At 39.9% G+C, this 14,967-nt stretch overlaps 1 protein-coding gene across 1 annotated transcript; it reads left to right on the top strand.

The window, feature by feature from the left end:
* The first annotated feature begins 1,733 nt into the window (after positions 1 to 1,733).
* On the top strand, positions 1,734 to 14,214 carry LOC103721954. Its single transcript, XM_008812348.4, has 4 exons — positions 1,734 to 1,850; positions 1,958 to 3,688; positions 3,814 to 4,895; positions 13,758 to 14,214. Exons 2-4 carry the CDS (start codon positions 2,267 to 2,269, stop codon positions 13,888 to 13,890), a joined length of 2,637 nt encoding a protein of 878 aa, XP_008810570.2. The 5' UTR covers positions 1,734 to 1,850; positions 1,958 to 2,266; the 3' UTR covers positions 13,891 to 14,214.
* The last annotated feature ends 753 nt before the right edge of the window (positions 14,215 to 14,967 follow it).

Here is a 14,967-nt window from a genome sequence, read left to right as displayed (position 1 = left end):
CACGTCTTAATTGATTTTTATGTCTTTAATCATAGTCAATCATGTTCCTCTCACGTGTGAAGATCTAATTAGAAAAAGTACATGCCTTGTATAGCCATGGACGAGCACGAACCAGCGTGCTAAGTCCATGGGTGTCAAGTGCAAATCACATGGATCATGGATGCAAACCCCATGGGTAGCTAATTGTGGATTGCTAGATCATCGTGCAAGATCGAACATGTAAGTTGTGAGATATACATACATAAATGCATGCATACATGCATACATATATATGCAGCAATGTATCTTAGATATGGTTTTTACAAGCTATTTAACTTTTTTGAGACAAAACACATCCATCGATCCACAAATACTGGAACAAGCACAATTATAGATGAATCTACATCTTGGCCATCTCTTTGTAACCAGATATGTTATTAGATTGTGTACATATGCATAACTCGTCGAACACCTTATCAAACTCTTATATGTCGCATCTTGTTATTGTTGGCCCATCGAAGGAAAAGTGAATGGATATTTAGGTGCAATCCTACGTGCTAACGGCTTACATTTGGTTGGCTGTGCTCCTAGCTGCACCAACCAATCTTATGCATAGCCAGTTCGATATTGCTACATCATCATATGGTTTACTTATGTAAATTGTCGCGCATGTACATGAATGCTCCATATCGGTTATAATATTATAAAATATTAACATGGCTCACAAATGATGCACTAAAATGCTAGTAGTTAATTGCATAATTCGAGCCAAGTTTTCCTAGCATTTGCCTCAAAATTACTAATAAGTCACCTAATCCATCATGGATGCAACACTTAACTAGGTCGGAAAAAGTGATTGCCGCATAAATGGAAACCCTAAGTAGGTGTATGCACCCTAAGAGTGTTGAACCTTCTACCACTGCTTGCCCAGCATGGCATATCTTTCATTTACCATTATTATTTTCTTATTGAAAAAGAATTTCTTCAAGGTTAATATTATTATTTACAAGCAAATGAGATTATCCACCTTGCAGTTAGAGAAGTTATGACAATTAGAGACATCTAGGACGACTCCTTAGTCTTAGTTGCACCCTAAATGAGCTTCTTCATTTTCTTAAAATGAACTTTGACAGTAACGTGGCTAATGGAGGCGGAAGATGAGGTGCAAGGTTTGTGATCAAAGACTCTGATTCTGTGTTTATTATCGTTGGTGGCAGACAAATCTATGACATTCAATTTCTAGCGCAAATTAAAAGCGGTATAGAAAGGTATTAATTATGCGAGATTTGTCGTAAGAGCTGACCATATTTATCTCGAGGGAAACTTGACAACTGTTATTAGGTGGATTTTGAGCCAGGCTTAGCCGGTGGATGGGCCCTCTTTGTTGTTGGATATCTAGAGAATAGCTACAAGTTGCACTATATTTTTGACTATTTATATTTATTGTGAGATGAATAGCGCTACGGATTGGATGATTTTCTATATGGTGGAGAACTACAGTAATATTATGCGGACTGATTCTGTATTTGTTCCTTCTTTGTTTTATATTAATTTATTTTTTAATTTTGTAGTTTCATTCTAGGGACTAGGACGGAGTTATCTATAAAAAAAGGAAATCTTTGTTTTTCCATCCATATGCTGGAGAAAATTATAGGATAGGAAAGCCCTGAGGGATAACTGACTCTAAAGTACAATAAAATAAATATATAAACAAAGGGATGATCTGAAAGAGGAAAGAGAAAAAATAAAAAAAGAATTAATACTTGTCTTTTTCTTTCTTTCCTTCCTTTCGCTTCTCTTCTTCTGCAAGGAACGGACGCGGACAAGTCGCCGAAGAAGCTAGGGTTTTCGCCATGAACGACGTCCAATACGTAAGTCTCCGATCCCTTCTCTCCATTTGATTCCTCGCGCTCTTCTTTCCGTAGAGAATCCAACGCCGAAGGAAACCAACCCCCCTTTCGATCGCTTCCTCTCTCAGGGATCCGAGTGGATTACGGCTCCGAGATTCGAAGATTAGGGCTTCCAAACGCTAGGTTCTACGCAATTCGTTTGCCTGTGGTTTAGGGATTTGGAGATTCTAGGCTGGTTGTCTTTCTTTGCTGGGAGTCGCTCAATAAAGGTGGAATACGCCCCGGATCAGAAGTGGGCTAGCGCGGAAGCGTCCGAGGTGAATCTTTTTGATCCTAGGGTTTGTGGATTGGAGGGATTTTGAGGTCTCGGGCTTTCAATCTCTGGGGCATTGGTTGGAAACGGCGATTTTGATTTCAGAAGCTAAGGTTTTCGGATAATGTGTATACTCTGTGTGGTCCAGAGGTGGTCGCGGCAGGTGGCCACCATGCTGCCGCGGTTGGTGCTCCTTCTCATCTTCTTCTGGGCGCTGTCGCAGTTCTTCCCTCCGGGCCTCCGGTTCGAGATCACCTCGCCGCGGCTGGCCTGCGTGGTGGTTCTCCTCCTCACCCTGTTCTGGTATGAGATCCTGATGCCGAAGCTGTCGGTGTGGCGGGCCCGCCGGTCGGCGCGCCTCCGGGAGCGGCAGCGTACCAGGGCCATCGAGCTGCAGAAGCTCCGGAAGACGGCCACACGCCGCTGCCGGAACTGCCTCACCCCATATCGCCACCAGAACCCTGGCGGAGGCCGGTTCATGTGCTCGTATTGCGGACATATCTCTAAAAGGCCCGTGCTGGACCTTCCGGGTTCTGTTGTTGGGAGTTCGGGGATCATCGGCGACCTTGTCAGAAAGAATGGTTGGATCTGCAGCCAAGATTGGTCAGCGGACGGGAATGGGAGCTGGGTCAGCCCTGTCCCACGGTATTGGGTTGGTGGCGGTGATGACCAGTGCTTGACAGAGAAGTCTTATTCAGGCGTGGTGGCTTTTGCCTGCAAGTTGCTTACGTGTTTTTTCTCTAGCGTGAGATGGCTTTGCAGGAAGGTTTTCAGGTTTCCTTATTCAAGGGAGGAGAGCTCTTCAGATGCAGATCACAAGGGATCATCATCTATCAGAGGGGAGAATGAAGGAAATTTGCAGGAGAGCAGGGGCGAGAAAGCTAGAAGGAAAGCAGAAGAGAAGAGACAGGCTAGGTTGGAAAGGGAAATGCTGGAAGAGGAAGAGAGGAAACAGAGGGAGGAGGTTGCGAGGTTAGTGGAGGAAAGGAGGAAATTACGTGGCGAGAAGCTGGAAGCTGAGAGAAAGCGGACAAAGGGTTCGACTCTTGATCGTGAAAGAGACAATAGGAAAGAAGCAGAGAAAAAGAGGCATGAGAGGAGGAGGGAGAAAGATAAAGGTTCTAGCAAAAGCAATTCTGATGGTGAAGACCTTGAGAAAAGGGCGAGTAGGGAAAGCGAAAGGAAGCATGAGTTTGACAGAAAGAGTGAGATTGAAAAACAGGAGGCACTGAAATCTACAGCAGAGAACTACAAATCACATACTAAAGAACCTGGGCATGGAAGCAAGGTGACAACAAATAAGCCAAGATACTTTGGTCGCATGACGAGCTCTTTCCTATCTTCTTCTAGAGGTTTCGGTCGTCCCTCTTTTTTTGGGAGAAATGCTCAGAGCATTGCTGCTCCAGTTAACAAAGCAAGTAGGGCTGCCATTAGCTTTGTTGATCATGGTTCTGGAATTAAAAGAGATGTTCATTCTGCTGGGCATGTAACAGTGAAATCTGCTGCTAATGGAGATGGAACTTCTTTGACCAACATTCATCGGCCTGTGAGTTATGACCTGCACAATATGTCTCCTCTTTGTTATTATAAATTTGCTTTTCTTATAAGAAATTTTAACGTAGTTCATGATATGCATCCTTTTGTTTTGCAATGCTTCTTTTCTCTCTCCAGGTAAGTTCAGACGTGCAGCCACATAGTACTGCCCCAAAGAAATCCTGGCATCAACTATTTGCTTGTTCAGAAGCTGTTTCTCCTTATCCTGATGTGAATACCTCTAGCTGTCTGAGTCAGAATGGCCAACTAGAAGCTCAAAGTGCAAAATCACCTGATCAAAAAATGTTTCCTAATTGTTCAGTTGATAACCAAATCAATTTTGGACGATCATTGCCTCTCAGCACCTATCCTTCAGTGAGCGTATCATTTTCGAGCAATCCAGTTCCTCCTTTGGTATCTGAATCCATGTTTCCTCCTCTCAAAGACCCAGCACCAAATACAGCACTAGAAGAAGCAGAGCTATTTGAAGATCCATGCTATGTTCCGGACCCTATCTCCTTGCTTGGGCCAGTATCTGAGTCACTTGATAATCTTCCATTGGACCTGGGTTCTGGGTTTGTTTCTACTGATAAGGTGGAGGTACCTCATGTTTTAAAGAACGTGTCTGCCCCTGGAGACGTTAACAAGCTTTCACCCATTGAGTCTCCCATGTCCAGACTGCGAGTTTCTGAGGAAAAATATACTGCATCAAGCCAATTATCTGGTACTGCAAAATCACAGGAATCACATGCTTCAAATTTGGATGAGTCAAGTAATGCACAAGGAACATGGCAAATGTGGGGCGCTCCACTGGCTCATGATGCATTGGGATTGGTTGGTAGGCATCCTAGCTGGTTTTCACCCGTAGGACCGAACAAACTTAAGCAAGAAGATATCATGCATCCTTTGACGCACAACCCTGTGATATCACAAAGTCCAAATGAGAATTATGTTCTTCCTGGCATTCAATCTCTGCAGCATGTTTGTGTTGGTGATCAGCAGAATGGTGGAACATACAGTCCTCTTGGTCCTAGTGTGAATGGGAATGATATGTGGGTGCAGAAAACACCCTTCCAACCATTACCTGTTGATGGAGAGAGCCATTTTCTTCCTCTTAATCTCATAGATAATATTGCGAGGAATGATGCGACATACGACAGTTCAAATGGATCAACAGGGAGCCATCCTTTTGAGCTACCCCCACCTAATTGTTGGTCTAAGTAAGTAACCCATATACTTCTTGAAGCATTTTGTGATGGATTTCTAGTCAGCCTTTTAAGCTTTGTCTTGTTTGTTGCCTTTTGCATTACTGCGAATAATTATGGTAATTAGTTGCTGAATGTATCAAACAGTACAATAGATAAAATTTGCCTTTGAAAAATGTTGTCTCAATAATTGAATGGATTTATTCTTTTTTTTCTTTTGTTTCATAATATGGATTGTCTCATTCTTTTGGTTGTCCGTTTGTTGGTACAAAATTTTGCTACTTATTGTTAATAACACCTTATGCTTGTTTAAAACCTCTCGAAAACATGGAACTCTTTTTGATCTTAAATATTTATTACATTTCATGAAATGTAATCAAAGACATGAACAGAACAACATCCTATATGTTATCTGTATCATCTATCTGATGCCAACTTTCTAGATCCTAATTACAACTGGTTCCTAAAAGATGCTGCTAAAATGCAGCACATTGAAGTTTTGGATAAATTGAATACTAAAGGTTTAATTGCTAAGAATTAAAGTGGCACAAACTAGCCCTAAGTTACATTGCATTTCATGTACTAGTTTGCCGTCTTGTGTAGTTATGTGTGGGACCACAGGAGGGGGGAGAGAGAGAGAGAGGGAAGTGGTTCCTTGTGTCCTACCTCTCGTTGGTGTTTAGACTTTTCACGTTTTGGAAAGAAGTAAGGGGAAGAGAGAGAAATGGTAATGCTTTTTCTTATATTTTTACTCTTTAAACGAAAATGTTGAATTTTCCCCTTCCTTTAAAACTAATTTTCTTACTAATATATACAAATACCACTTGCAGATCATTGTTATTGTTGCAGGTTTGACCTTTTTGGTTTTGGTTAGTTTTGACCAATTTTGTTCCAGTGTTGGTGGTCTAGTCAATCTTGGCCGAAATCGATAGAAGCTAGCTATAAACTCTTTTCTTAAGTATTATTTTGTAATTACAATCACAATGGGGTCATTTCTTTATTTATTTAAGTACATATATATTGTTAATGTTCATTGGTTTTTTTTTTCTTTTTGATTTAAATGAGGAGATAAATGATGAACATAGCCCCCTTGATAGGCTGAGGCCTTCAGAGAGGTCTTATTACAACACATTGTAAAGACTAAATGGACTACTAAATACAAGATATTTCAAAGGAATAACATCTTTCTTCCATTAAGATGAATATAACATTCTATATGTACATATAATTGATTAAATATCCTCTTAACCTCAAAAATTATTAGAGTGCAATAAATTTGTAGTTTTACTAAAAAATGAAGAAAAATATTTGAATGCATGCAGTACTTAATAATTCCAAAATTGCTAAAGAATAAATACAATGAATTCCTGAACAACTGAAACTCAGGAAGTAAGTAATGCATATATTCATTTTAAAAATATTAGTACACTTTATTTAGATGCAACATTACTCTAACCTAAAATTGTTGAAATTATACAAATAAAAAAACTTATGTATAATAAAAAATACTCTAAACCTTTGCCTAATAATTTCTCTTGCCTTCTTTTTTCTCAATTTGTAACTCTTTTTTTTTTTGATCGAAAGCCCAACACTTGGAGTGAAACTTTCAAGGTCGTTGAAATTCAAACTCCACAGACTTGGCTGAAATGAAAACGAAACCAAGTTTTTAGACCTTGGGTTGACCGATGATTGTTTGAAATTTAGTTTATTCCAATAGAACTATAAATATTAAGGAATCACATTGAGTGAGATAAGAAATTCAATTTGGAAAGGTGGCACTTGTAAGTTTGGTTGGTTGCTATTTACTTGTTATGATCATACTAGATGCATCTTTGAATTTTCAATTTATTTGGTATGCAATAATGGACAAAATGGTTAAAATGCTGAAACACGGAATGCCGAACCATCCCGAATTGCCTAGTTCGGGGCATACTTAATCGTACCATCCCCGAATCGGAATTGTACATAGGATCATGTCAAGACAGGGTCCGAACTAAGTGGTTTCAATCTGGACCGAGCAGAACTGTCCTATTCTGCTTGATTCAAGGTGTTTCAACTCTTACTCTCCCTTAAACGATTGAGAGGGAGGCATAGAAGGCCTCTCGTGCCTTCGCTTCCTCACTATTTTTTCCTCCACGTAGAAACCATAAAATCATGAGATTTTCGTGGATTTTTTAAGCTCAGATGCAATTCCAAATCAGGTAAAGGGCCCTCTTTGCTTTCCTCCTTACTGTTATTTCTTTTTTATGTTGAAAATCGGCAAAAAATGGAGAAAATAACTGGAGATCATACCAAAATTCTGGATTTTGGCATGGTTTCATGATATATTGTGCCAAGGGAGGCCGAGGCAGATGCAGAACAATGGGTAGAATAACACATGCCATGCTCACATCCATCCGAGCAGCCATAGAGGTGGGGAGGAGCTGATCATCGTGAGGCTTTATATTCGAGACATCCTCTCATAGATTTGGCAAAGAGATGCCGAGAAGAGGCTACTATGTTAAGCATGGTCGGCGGAACCATCTCGAATCGTCTTGTTTGGGGCGTCCCGAGCCGTACCGGCGCGAACTAGAACGGTTTCGGCAACGAAACTGAGACGCTATCGCCGGAGGGAGAGAAGGAGAAGAAAAAAAAGGAAGAGAGAGAGAGGAGGGGAGAGAAGGAGAGGAAGGAAGAGAGGCCGACCGGGGTCGGCCGGCGGAGGCTGGGGAGCCTCCGCGCGAAGGAGACGGAGGCCAGGGAGATGCAGAGGCAAGGCTCGATTTTGGTCTCCTGTTTCATTCAAAACAGGGGCTCGGAGGGGGGCTATTTTATTTTTGTGAATTTTATGTTGAAGTCGGCAAACCCATTGCCAACTTCACTATAATTTTTTTAAATAAAAAAATAGAAGGGCCTCTTCCAGGCTCCTATTTCGAATGAAACAAGGGACAGGAGGCGGAGCCTTGTCTCCGCGTCTCTTCGGCCTCTGCCTCCTCCACGCAGAGGCTCTTCGGCTTCCGCCGGTCGGCCTCAACCGACGTCTCTTCCTCGCCCTCTCCCTCTCCCTCCTTACTCTGCTCTCTCTTTTCCTCTCTCGTTTTTTCTCTCCGTTGCCAATACTGTTGGTATTGGGCCAGCACGGCATGGCGCAGGGCTGTATCAACTCGTGCCGCCGGGCAACCGGTACGGAGCTTGGTACCAGCACAACAGATGATGATGTTAAGGGTGGTGCATGCTAGCGAACCACCCAGCAGAGCCAAGCAGATGAGGGCATCTTGGGAAAGAAGGCAGTTCCTCAGGTCAGCAAGAAAGGGAAAGGAGAGGGAATTGCAGTTCCATTGTGGAGAGTCGATTAAGAGTCTATTCACTCCGATTCAGAGACTAATGAGCCCTCGGATGACCGATTGCTCAGATCTTTTTGATATATAGCAATGATGATAATGATATTTTGAGCAATGATGCATCTGGTGATTAGGGCTATCACATGGCACGATTGCATATGAATTTAGGAGTGGCAATTTATTACCTGACCCGACCTGCGAACGACCGCTTTAAGTAGGTTTGGGTTTGATATAAACGGGCTTGGGTTGTAAATGGGTCAATCTGTCTAAACTTATTTATTACGTGCCCTGGATTCAGGTTTAAACCGTTGACCCATTTAACCCATCTAATAATTGGGTCGGCTTATGACCCGACTGTTTAACCTGTTTAAAACCTGCTTAACTTATTTGAAACCTGTTTAACCTGACCTACTTAATCTATTTAATCTGATTAAATCCATTTAACCCATTAAAAATCTGTCTGACCCGTGTAACCTGACTTGACTCATTTAATAAATGGGTTGTGGGTCGGGTCAGGTTACCTATTTAATAAACAGGTCGGATTTAGATTTAAAATTTTGACATGTTTAATAAACCTGTCTAGTTTGGGTTGATGATTTTTTGACTTGACCCACATCTAATCCGACCCGTATCTGACCTGACTCTACTCGATTACCACCCTTACATATGACTCACATTCTTAGGGTCTTCGACTCACCGGTGAGTCTCAGTACACTTATTCCATACATGATAGGGGGCATGGTGCTTGATCTAGTAGAGTTCGCAAGGATGCCATTGCATACAAGAGTTGGGTCTCTTGAGGTTGTTTTGAATATGACATCATTGCTGCACTTGACCTCACACGTGGAGTAGGGTTTTGAGATGTAGCTGGATCTGAGTCATAAATGGGATCCTATTCTAGACAGCCAAACTATGACCCACATAGATATCCTTTGTCCAAGGTGCCATATTTGAGTGGGTACTACCCTCCACAATCTCAAGCAACTTCCCGGTTGGATTCTGCTTCCACGATCTTTGGATAGCCAATCTAGTATCAGAGATAGGATCATTATTCGAGTGGCTATCAAGTAGGTGCACGTTATGAGATGCAAGAATATAGGGTAGAATATCTGGAAACTTGGTGTAACATCCTAGGCCCGGACTATAATCTCAATCCTAATGTCTACAAGGGTCACAGACACTTCACAAATTTTAGATATCCGTATGTATTTTGTGTTTTAAATGCATTAAATGGACTCCATTTGCTATATTATATGTATATTCACTTTTAAGTACTTTAATTGTACTTAAAGTTTATTTCATGACCAAAAAGGCATCCAAACAACATCAAATCATAAACTAAACAATCATGATAGTTAAAATGATATCTAAAAGCATAAACAGATTGAAAAAAGAACAAAAAAAGAAAGAACAAAAAAGTCAAAATGGCATACAGGTTAAATGACTTGTACGCTAACTCGTACCGTATGTTAGTACAGTATTAAACCATTATCGTACCATACCTTGTGTTACTCTATTGTTAGTTAGGATTATTCTGTCCAAGAAGCAATAATTTGAGTTGCTGTTGGCCATTGTCATCTTGCTGAACTTCTCATCATCATCATCTTAAAGAATTGGAATATTGAATTCAATATTTAGTTTCCGTCCTCCTTAATTTCTTCTCTCTTGCTTTTTCACCTTATCAAACTGCTGCTTAAAACCTCTCAAATCCCATCTTCTCCTATCCCGAAACTATAAAACTATATTTGCACTTCTGCCTCTTCTTTTTAAATCCAAAGAACCTTGTGATGTCCTTTCTTTTATTTTTCTTGGTATTTACCTGCCTTCTGTTATTGGAAAGTTAATGCACTTCAAATTACGTCCTCCAAGATGGATGCAATTGCTTTATGAAACTAAAGGGCTGTCTTGCTTAGTTTACCTCCACAAAAGTTCCTCCTCTTAGTATCAGCATCAGAATTTGATTCTTTTTCCTTGTGTACTTGAGTATTTGAAACAGATACATATCTATCCTTAACTTACCTTTTTTCCCTCATTTTCAAAGCTATATCCAGGACAAGCAGTTTATACATGATATCAAGCTAATTAAAATCCATTACTTTTCGCTCCTCCATCATCAGCAAGAATTGTCCATTCACTCTCAAATATCCGAAGATTAATTTGCTGCAACCTCACCACACTACCTAGAGAGTATTCTGTGATTTGCAAGAGCTTTAACTACATCTGCTACACCCGTCCTGTGGATCGAAACAATTGATTAACATGCACCCTGGTTCTCATCGTGTTGATTGAGACAATATTGATTACTTATACAACTAAATTATGTAAATAAAGGAAAAATCCCATAACTTGTTATATGTCAACATTGAATCTTGATTACTTTCAGTATTAGGAAATCTCTCTGTCCTAATGTGACAAAAATCATGTCTAGCTGCCAAGAAACAGATGGTACTTCCCAAGATAGCTTCCTTTCAAGCCATGGATCGTAAGTGAGTTACTCTTTTTGCTTCTCAATTTCAAAACGAAATCTAGAAATTCTTATATCTTTTCCTTTCCTCTTTGTAATTGTCCTCAATGTGATGTAAGATAACCATAAAGAGATCATTCATCAATATTTTTTTAAGCACGAGAAAGAATCAGGTGTAAATTTTTTTTAAGGAATTACTAAACTTTCTGCAATTCTACTTGCTACTTCATTTTGAGTTAGTGAATAATCTTGAACCATGGAAGAGATGACTTAAGGCACATGCTAATTGCATTAATTAATTCCGACCATTAGAGTAATTAAAACAATTTAAAATTCTTTTTTTATATAAAAAACTATCTTTGCATGGATCTACTTCACGCAAGGTTTTAAAAACCGGTACCAGAGGGTATATGGTACTGAGTAGAGTCACAAAGTATGGGACGTCCCATACTGACATGCTGTGTACTGGTGCCAGTTTTCTGCTGGAACCGGTACCATCCCATGCTAGTAGTTTTCAAAACCTTGAATCCCATGAAGAAACTATAAAATAAAGAGTATTGCATTTTGATGTAGAAACATGTTTAGTTAGGTTAAACCTGTTTGTAGACCTATAATTATATCCATTAAAAGTCAATATCGTGTTATAATGTAAAACTAGATGTCTGTATTGAACATTTTACTAGCCCTATCAAAACTCATTTTTACCAATCCTAATCAGGCCCTACACACATCTCTACCATATGGTCTTCCAGTTGAACTCAATTAGCACTATAAAAAGATGACCACCAAAAGTAGCTGCTCTTTTGACATTGTCACTTAATGATTTAGAAGTTATGCATCCATCATCAGGGTGTAAATGAACTCAGCAAATATTTCCCATTTTGTAACTTTCTGGTTAAGCAGTATTTGGAGTGGGCGAGTCATATGGAGCATATCGGGTTATGGAATTTTATAATTAGTAGGTTTTAGAAATTGTTAAAAGAATTAAGGGCTTCCAAGAACCATTTGGACAATTTTGTTGTCTGTGAATGAAGAAACCTGCCTAAGCAGGTTATTAGTGTCTTTGTTAAAATTGCGCAAAATTGAGAGGAATATATTAAGTGACATAATGCTTCGGTCATGGCAGCAATATCTGAGATTATGAGCATAAGAAAGCTAGTTGAAAGGGTCCAGGAGCACAAAGATCTTATGAGGAGAGCTTCTAAATATATAGTCGCATCCAGGGTTGAGAATTCTTGCAACTATTGGTCGGACAAGACTTTGTTGCTCCATTAAAGGATATCCTGCTATGTTGCTACTAAGTTGTATTAGTTATCCTGTTTTATATCACTTGGCCTTCAACTTTTTGATCCCCAATTGTGATGTTGCTATCCATTTTTAGAGGCCTCCACACCCTGAATATTCTGCATGTTGCTTGCTCCTAGCCTATATACTTCAATTATGATGTATGTATGCTATCCAATTTTCATTTCAATGCTCCTTGATTCTGACTATGATGATATCATCTGCATGCAACTGAGCTTTAAAAATACTTCAAACTGTTGCTAGACCATGCTTTTATTGTTTGGCAACTTTCTGCCAGCTCTTGCTCCTTGGTTCCTAGTGTCTCACCTCCATCATTTCGGCTAGGCCTCTCGTGTTGACGAATCATGATCTGTGCTTTTGAACCCTTGAAGCTACTTTTATCACCTTCTCTGCCAATATAATGGTATGGCCTTGCACATGGAGCACACAATATGAAATATCAGTAGTAATTTGCTCTTCGCCTCCTCAAAATGGTCAATACTCAAGAGCATCAAAGGAAAATTTTGAGCATATCTGTGCCGCATCCAGGCTCCCCTTCTGTCTTTCGAATATATGAGTTGTTGCCTTCGCTCTAGCAGTTACGCTCATAAGCTTATCACTGCACATAAATACAGAAAATTCATTTTTCTTGTTCTTTCCAGGGATATCTGTGGTGAGGAGGGTCTGAAATATGAATATGAATGTTCTGGCAAAAGTAAGTGGTTAGTTAAAGAAGTATATGCGAGCGGCGAGAACTAGTATCACTGCGGTTCTCTTGTTAAGTGCTTGGCTATGGATATAAATCTTAATGGAGTAGGCTCTGCACAGCTGACTCCAAATTGTTAACATATAATTTGTTTTTATTATTTACAGTTAATATATTTAAAATGATCTAGTTCTTGCCAGTTGAGTGACCCATAAAGAGTTCTCATATTTTTTTCATGTTGAAATAGGAATTGTGGAAATGGTGACACAATCTAGATGATGTATATCCAGATTGTCTTAGATTTAATGTGGCAATGCTGCAATGCAGAGAGCCCTTCTAAGTTTGATCTCTTACAATGCTGTCTTTTTGCTTGTTCGTACTGCTAATCTTCTTTCTTTTCACTGGTAGAAACCATTCTAGTCAGCTATCTGTTGAGTGTCATCCTGATATATCTGTTGAGTGTCATCCTGATATATGGATTGGGGAAGAAGTGTTTTAAAGCAAGAATCTCTTTGAAAAATATGAACTGTTAGATGCTGAGGATGTCATCAGTATTTTTTTACCTGTCTTGTATATTTCTTTAATATTTTTGGTTGCTTACCTGTTATTTGTTGCCATAAAGTCAGATGTAAACATAACTGAATGATGACCTTTGATATTTTGACTTGTGAATTAGCAAAGCTGGTGAAGTTAAACCTAGATGTATCTTAAAGAATAATGATCGGTTTTATTTCCTCACATTCGGTCGAAATTGCCCTGGATAACAATGTTTTTGTTGTCGACTTGCTGGTGTGGTTGAAATTTTCTCCAGGATTTTGCTATATATTCACCGTAGATTTTTTTCCTCTGTCGAGAACTTGATTCTTTTTTCTACGAATGAAGGTGTCAAAGTTTGCAGTGTCAGTTTTTGACAGTCTTTTCGTTTTATTTGAATCTTTCTATTGAAGATGGTATTGTATCTATTTATCTTTTCTTATAACATAATATTTTGTTGAGCGAGTTTTTGTTCTTTACACGGCTCTTCCAATATGTGGATTGGATATCACTACTTACAGCATTCTGTCTTGTCAAGCAGCTCAATGTTTACGTCCTACTTTTTGCAGGAAGGAGTGGACACTCAATGGCCCTCGGGAAGCTGGAAACTTAACCCCGGCAAGCCCACATATTGGAGGCCTGTTTTCTACTAGTCCAGATGTACAGTCAGTCTGGTCGTTCAATCAAAAAGAGACTATATAAACACCACAGAATCAATGTCACCAATATTAGTTGCACTGTATCCTTCTTAATGCGAATGATATGATCATTTCATTAGCATGAATACCTGGCATGCATGCATTCATGCATTCCTGCAGGGAAAGGTCAATTTATATCTATCTAAATCCGAGATTTTAAAAATCAGTCCCAGAGGGTGTGCCAGTTTTGTGTACCAGTTTTTTTTATTAACCAGCACGATACTGGGTATGGTACATGATGCAGGACTGCTTCCTGTATTAATATACTGAGTGCTTGTGCTGGTTTTCTACTGGAACCGTGTGCCCCTGCACGCTCTGGTTGTTTTTATAATCTTGATAAAATTTTATGACATAAATTTGTCTTGCAGAGTATTCCCACAGCTTTATGTCACAATTATTATTGGTGGGATACAATTAGAAGCTTCCATGTGTTTACAAACGGCATGTTAATTTTTAGGAATTCCAGAGAGTAGACAGCAGCTCAGCACGCGCTCAGCATATCGCGCGCCTAGAGTTTCCGCCTTCAGGAATACGTTCATAGGAAGCACCTGCGCTCCTGCTCATAATGGTCCCATGGCATAAAACCTAGTGTAATAAATTCATAATATTTTTATGGTGAATGGTCATTGTGCTTGTTGAATTCTTTTGGAATGGATGATCGGCTTACCGTTTGTCATGGTGCCAACATTTGCAAGTACACACGTTTCTTCCCTGCATTTGTTAATCAACGAGAATGTGGCTTAGGTCGTTGATCTCTAGTGCGCTCAAGCTGTACGATTCTTTTCACTTCGAGACTGGAGATGTGGTGCGGTTGCCTCAAGCAATACCCAACAGCTGCTAGAGAAACACTTTGGAAGGCCTAAGATCGTTCATCCGCGACTGCGTCCGTGACATTGGAAGATATATCTGCCACGAGCAATCATGACTAGAAACTTGGTTGAGGTCTTGCCTATCTTTCAGCCACCGGCGGTCCATTGCAACTGTCTCTGCCGGTAATTACGGCATTAGCTGCCAAGTTCTGAGAAATAAGAGCCCCGGACACAAAACCGTGGTTGTACTGGAAGCGACTACCGCTCAGAAC

This window comes from Phoenix dactylifera, chromosome 3, assembly GCF_009389715.1.
Source record: "Phoenix dactylifera cultivar Barhee BC4 chromosome 3, palm_55x_up_171113_PBpolish2nd_filt_p, whole genome shotgun sequence".
Lineage (NCBI taxonomy): Eukaryota > Viridiplantae > Streptophyta > Magnoliopsida > Arecales > Arecaceae > Phoenix > Phoenix dactylifera.
The sequence above is the reverse complement of the archived record's forward strand: the minus strand, read 5'-3'. Positions and strand labels throughout refer to the sequence as shown.

Excerpts from the sequence above, each read along its gene's own strand:
- LOC103721954 (XM_008812348.4), top strand. The coding sequence starts at position 2,267 with ATGTGTATACTCTGTGTGGTCCAGAGGTGGTCGCGGCAGGTGGCCACC. Across the intron at positions 3,689-3,813 it reads TGACCAACATTCATCGGCCT|GTAAGTTCAGACGTGCAGCC; the intron begins GTGAGTTATGAC and ends TTCTCTCTCCAG. Across the intron at positions 4,896-13,757 it reads CCACCTAATTGTTGGTCTAA|GAAGGAGTGGACACTCAATG; the intron begins GTAAGTAACCCA and ends TACTTTTTGCAG.